This window comes from Corylus avellana, chromosome ca3 (genome assembly GCF_901000735.1).
Source record: "Corylus avellana chromosome ca3, CavTom2PMs-1.0".
Taxonomy (NCBI): Eukaryota; Viridiplantae; Streptophyta; class Magnoliopsida; order Fagales; family Betulaceae; genus Corylus; species Corylus avellana.
The window spans coordinates 34,995,178-35,000,989 of NC_081543.1; the positions used below are offsets into that span (position 1 = coordinate 34,995,178).

Genomic DNA, 5,812 nt, shown 5'->3' on the forward strand with positions numbered 1-5,812 from the left:
AAACGAGGGAGCAAGAAGGGGAATAGAAGAGCAACGAAGCAAAAGAAAGACGTGATATATTGACTGCTTGGAAACTACCATAAAAAGAGAGTGAGCAAGAAGATCAGTAAAAAGCAGAATATGGGCTCTGCTTAAGCATTAAATATTAGTTTCTGTGTGAACAATTTCTTTATTTCAGATTGTATTGATTCTCTTTTTCTTATGAATGCTTGCTATTTGCTACATATTTATCAATATTATTGTTGTGGTTGAGTGCTTGGTATATATGTTGTGTGATATATCATTGCTGTATTTGTTGTGAGTATAGTGTATGCTTGGTATATATGTTGTGTGATATATCATTACTGTATTTGTTGCGAGTATAGTGTCTTACATCGGCAGAGTAAGTGGTTAACATACTTAAATGGACCCAAAATTATTAGCTTAAATTTTTGGGCTAAAGTTATGTCATAATACGTATATTAACTTACTCTTATGTGTTATAGTTAGCCACCGACACGTTTTTTTTTTCAAGAGAACTAGGATTCATAGTTAGCCTAGCTCAGACAAGATTTTTTTTTTTCTATCACTGTTCGTCTATTTCACGTGTTAGGAGAGATTAGGTCAAACCAAGGTAGACGAAGAAGAGAGGAGGACGACTCTAAACGCACCGTTTAAGTAAAGTGAAAATGCTCCGTTTCAATATTGTTGAAAAGCACCCTTGTTCATTTAAGCCCTTGCTAGTTGGCGTTATAGAGCCGCAACTAATCATTGCCCATTCCAGAGAAGGCTTTACTACCACAATGAAATGCCCAATAAATAAACCTAGAGATGCGTTTTTTTCCCTAAGCGGATGCCTAGGTACTTACCCTAATATAATTTAGGATTGTATGAATTTTTTTTTTTTGTGGGTGATTGCATAAGAACAAAATCCAATATAACTAGCTGTATATTATCTAATTCAAATAAAATTGAGAGGATTCTAATTCGATTGCTATTAATTGCAATTGTGCACAGGTTAATTATATAATTTATATTGATTAGTACTTAAAAAAAAAACCAAAAAAAAAACAAAAAAAAAACAAAACATAAAACAAAACAAAACAAAAACATTACATTGATTAGCTCTAGAATTCTAGAGTCCTTCCTGCTATGCTTTTTATAAATAAATATGCATTTCGCAATTTACAATATTTTTCACATTAGTTTTTCTTTTACATCCTACTAGATTCACATTAGTGTTATTGAAGATGCTTTCTAAAATTATCTGAAATAAAGAAATTTATATACATTTCTTTATATGTAATGACATTATATTTCTAGAGTTCTTCTAAATGTGATGTGGTTAATAGATCAAAATTCCATAATGATCATTTCAAATTCAATAATAATTTTAAATCAGTAAATTACCGCAACAGTACTAATTAATAAGATTAGAATGTAGCCTTTCAAATAATAAGTTTATATATATAATAATAATAATAATAATAAGGCATTATTACCAAGCATTTCTAAGAACAAATTAAATCGAAAATGAAAGCGTGTCGTCGTTTCTGGTTTTTCTCTTCTTGTTCACTCTCCCCTGCTGCAGGGTTTGCTCTGTTGCTTCGTTCAGTAAAACGAGGGTCTCCACATAGGAATTAGCAAAACAAAATCCCCACCGACCACCATTAACGTTATGGTTCACCATTTTTTGGCTCTTGGGATCATACGAAGTTAGCTCTCCACCATCCCTTTCCCACAGCAGCTCGCCAGCTTTTGTATAACCCAAAGGCTTCGGTATATTTATTGTATCAAAACTTAAAAGTTTGGTCCATGATTTGCATTCTGTCATCACCCACATACAACACATATAATGAACTGAAGCACTAACAACACACACCGCAACCATCTTTCCATACACTGAGATAGACAAGAATGATGGGAAAGCGTAAGCTATTTCAGTTGGTAGCCTTATCTCACGAAATATCTCATTGCTTACATCAAACGACACGACTATATTCTGAAAAACTTCTTTTTCAATCCGGGCTATAGTTAGCCAGTGGATAGCCCCATTGGTGAAAGCTTGCGTGCCACGGTGATCATTAAGGAAACGACACCCAGGAACACCAACAGCACCAATGGTTTTCCAAGAGCCAGAATTGAGTGAAAAAACCTGAACGTGAGAATCTACTTTCATATCACCATCGATTTCTACGTGATTGACAATTTTCACTACTTTGTAATCGTTTTCCAGAGAATCAAACCCAAATCCCCATCCGGTAGAAGCCCACTTGCAGCCTTCATATCCCGCATTGTCGGGTTTGGGAAGACTCACAAATTTTCTAATCGATGGATTCCATAGAATAAGGGTGTTGGTGTAACGCCTTAATAACACTAACCCGTTGCAGGAACCGACCACCTCAAAACTACGACTCAAGCTTTTGCATGGGAATCTCAACTCCGCGTATTCAACGAATGATTTGCTCTTGTGCTTGCCTTCTTCTGTTACTTGTTCGCCAAGGCAAGCGGTGACAATGGCGGTGGTGGAACCATCGTGGAGGCAATTGACCTCTGTACCGGAATGCTTTAGAAGGAGGAGGCGATCACTGTCGTTGTCGGAACCGTTTGTGCGGGCGAGGTGAGCGGAAACAAAGCTGGGGCTTTTGATGATGGACCGCCATGATTTGTTTACGCAAGTAAATCTCACGTGGGATTTCACGTGGGAGAGTCTCAATAGAATTTCGCGTATGATTTCCTCTGGAAAATAATACTTTGCCATGGCTTTCATCTTCAAGTTTTTTCCTGGCAGAAAGAAAGACGGGTAATTAGTTCTGAGAGGGATCGAGATAATGAATACGTAATTAATAGTGGGATAGGGTCATAGGGATTTAGAACACATTATGGATAAGATATAAGACTCCTAAAGTAATCTAATTACCATTTGGTCGTGGAAAAGTTTATTAGGATTAGGCGGCAAAGGCTTTTCTTTGGTCGTAGAGAAAGAAAAAGGATTTTTTTTTTTTTTTGGGTTTAACAATATTGTGTTGAGGAGTCTAACTAAAAAAATTAAGAAAAAAGTTCTGAAAAAACAATAAGCACAAATGTATTATACGGAGAAGTCTTTTAAGTATTTAACTACATTTTTCTTATATTATTATTTATTTTTAACTTGTACATCATAAAAAATTCACCTTAAATAGGGAAATCAACGCAAAATTATCCTTTGTGGAAGTAAGGTTCCGTTTAGAATTGTGAAAAAAAGTTCTTAACCAAGAAGCACAAATCTATTACACGAAGAAGTCTTTCAAGTATTTAACTATATTTTTCTTATATTATTTCCTTTATTATTATTATTATTTGATTTTTCAACTCGTACATCATAAAAATTCACCTTAAATAGGAAAATCAGCACAAAATTAAAACCTTCTGGAAGCAAGTGAAAGATTCTTTTTAGCCACAAAATTAGGGTTATAAGCTTTCCGTTTCACCAATCATTATTCTTTTTTTTATCTCCCGACCAACAAGAAACTTGGAGCTGCAGCTATCCTTTCTGTCTGCCATGTTACTGTACTATTTTCCGGTGGATCTTCACTTGCGTCTGCAAAGCATGGTGCTCCATCATCAGTAGCCATAGCTTTGCTTTCGCTCACCTCTCCCCCCAAACCGTTCCCATAACAATCACATTGATGATCGCCTTCTCCTTCTAACGATTTCTTGCAAGACTAATGACCGCCACAGATACGTCACCACCGTTATCGCCTCTTGGTTTGGCAAAAAAAGTAATAGAAGAACAAGATCCGCCATCAACGAAATCATTCAATGAACACAAAGAGTTGAAATTCTCATACAGAAGCTTGAAGCATTTTGATCTTGTTGGTTGCTACAGTGGGCTAGTTTTAATTAAGCTTTACGTCGACACGCTTCTTCTGTGGAACCCTTTGCTTCGAAAATCTGTAACCCTTCCTAAACACGACAATATTGGATACGAGGTGCGTTCTATCGGTTGGGGATTTGGATTTGATTGTCGGACAAACGACTGTAAAGTGGTGAAAATTGTATGCTTAGAAAACAATGGTGTTGCAAAACTTGATTCTCTGGTTCAGGTTTTCTCACTCTCTACTGGGTGTTGGAAAAGCTTTAGAGTTGGTGTTCCTGCGTGTAGTTTAACTTACCGCGGTCCGCCGCCGGTCATCATTGGGCCTATCGATCGTATAATTAACCGTTGTCCGCAACCTTTCATCAATGGAGCCATCCATTGGCTTGCTTCGGGGATTGGCAGCGATGTTCGCCGACATTTGGTCTTGTCATTTGATATAAGTAATGAGATATTTCGTGAAATAATGTTGCCTGATAAAATTGCTTCTCTTTCCTCGCTATCCTTGTTTATTTCAGTATACAAAAAATCACTTACTGCGTGTGTTGCCTCACCTGATCTTTGGTCTCTGTGGGTGATGAAAGAATATGGTGTAGTAGAGTCATGGACCCAAGTTTTAATTGAACGAAATATACTAAAACCATTGGGCTTTATTACGAGAGGCGAGGTATTATGGCAGACAAATAATGGAGAGGTAGCTTCATATGATCCTAAGAGATCAAAAATTATGAATCGTAGCGTAGATGATAAGGGAACATATTGTTTTGCTGGTCCTTATGAAAAGAGCCTTGCTTTACTTTACGAAGCAAATCTTTCAAGAAAACGATGGAGGAAGAAGGGTAATACAATAGGAACGAAGCAAAAGAGAGTGATTGACTGCTTGAAACATGCCAAAAAGAGTGTGAGCAAGAAGAGCAAAACAAGAGAAGAGTAGAGGGTTTGAGATTCCTTTCTTAGGAATGCTTGGTAGTTGGTATTGACTCTGGATTTTCTTTATTTAAGATAATACTCATATTTTTTCAGATTTTTTCTATATATTTTTACTCATAGGGCTGTAATCGAGTCAAACCGAGTCAAGCTTTAAGATTTTAAAACTGGCTCATTTACGAATTATGTTTATTCGAGCCGAGCTCGAGTTTTGAGCCAAGCTATGAAATGTGTGTTTAAGCTCGGCTCATTTAAAGTTCGGGCGAGCTCGAGCTAAAGCTCTTCGTTGAGAAGGCTATTTGAGCCGAGCCGGCTCAACTCGAGCTCGAGCTAAGATATTAAATTTTTTAATGTATGATCCAAGCAGGGTTCAAACCCGAATTTTAAAACATCTAGACATTTATCTATAGTATAAATATAAATATGTAGTATATATATATATATATATATATATAGTTTTCACTAGAAGCTGTTATATGCAAAATGGCACAATTTTGCATAAGAGTCCAAGTAGAACTATGCCGTTTTGCATAACAGTCCAAGTAGAAGCTGAAGCTGAATTTAATAAATAATAAAAATAAAACTCTTACTCACGCCATTACATAACCAAACAGCAATATCATACTCAAACGTCACAAGTATTCCATTGCAAGAGCTCTGGAGCCGGAGAGCCTACCATTAACAGGTTTTTCATTCTCGGTCTCCCATTCTCTCTTTTTCTGTAAGCTGGATCTAATTTTTGATTCTGATGTTTTGGTGGAGGGGTTTATTGATATGGGTTTTTTGGGTTTTTTGATTGTGATGTTTTGGTGGAGGGGTTTGTTAATTTGGGTTTTTTGATGCTGTATAAATATCTAAGTCGTGATAAACACTATTGTGAGTACTCTCTCTCTCCGTATATTTGATTTGGGTTTTTTGATACTGTATATTTGATTTGGATTTTTTGATTCTGATGTTTTGGCCGGGGGTTTTGTTGGAGAATTTTAATTTCTCCCATGATTACTTGTTCTTTCCGATATAATGAATATTTGAGGCTAGGGAATAATCTTT

General features: G+C 36.3%; 2 protein-coding genes across 2 annotated transcripts; one reads left to right on the plus strand and one right to left on the minus strand.

Moving 5' to 3' along the window:
• Positions 1-1,501: 1,501 nt before the first annotated feature.
• LOC132174492 (F-box/kelch-repeat protein At3g06240-like) lies at positions 1,502-2,740 on the minus strand. The gene has a single exon (XM_059586141.1). The coding sequence runs from the start codon at positions 2,738-2,740 to the stop codon at positions 1,502-1,504; it is 1,239 nt and encodes a 412-aa protein (XP_059442124.1).
• A 946-nt stretch (positions 2,741-3,686) lies between these two features.
• LOC132174493 (F-box protein CPR1-like) lies at positions 3,687-4,769 on the plus strand. Its single transcript, XM_059586142.1, has one exon. It carries the CDS (start codon positions 3,687-3,689, stop codon positions 4,767-4,769), a length of 1,083 nt encoding a protein of 360 aa, XP_059442125.1.
• The last annotated feature ends 1,043 nt before the right edge of the window (positions 4,770-5,812 follow it).

Coding starts and splice junctions, on each gene's coding strand:
- LOC132174492 (XM_059586141.1), bottom strand. CDS start 2,740: ATGGCAAAGTATTATTTTCCAGAGGAAATCATACGCGAAATTCTATTG.
- LOC132174493 (XM_059586142.1), top strand. CDS start 3,687: ATGACCGCCACAGATACGTCACCACCGTTATCGCCTCTTGGTTTGGCA.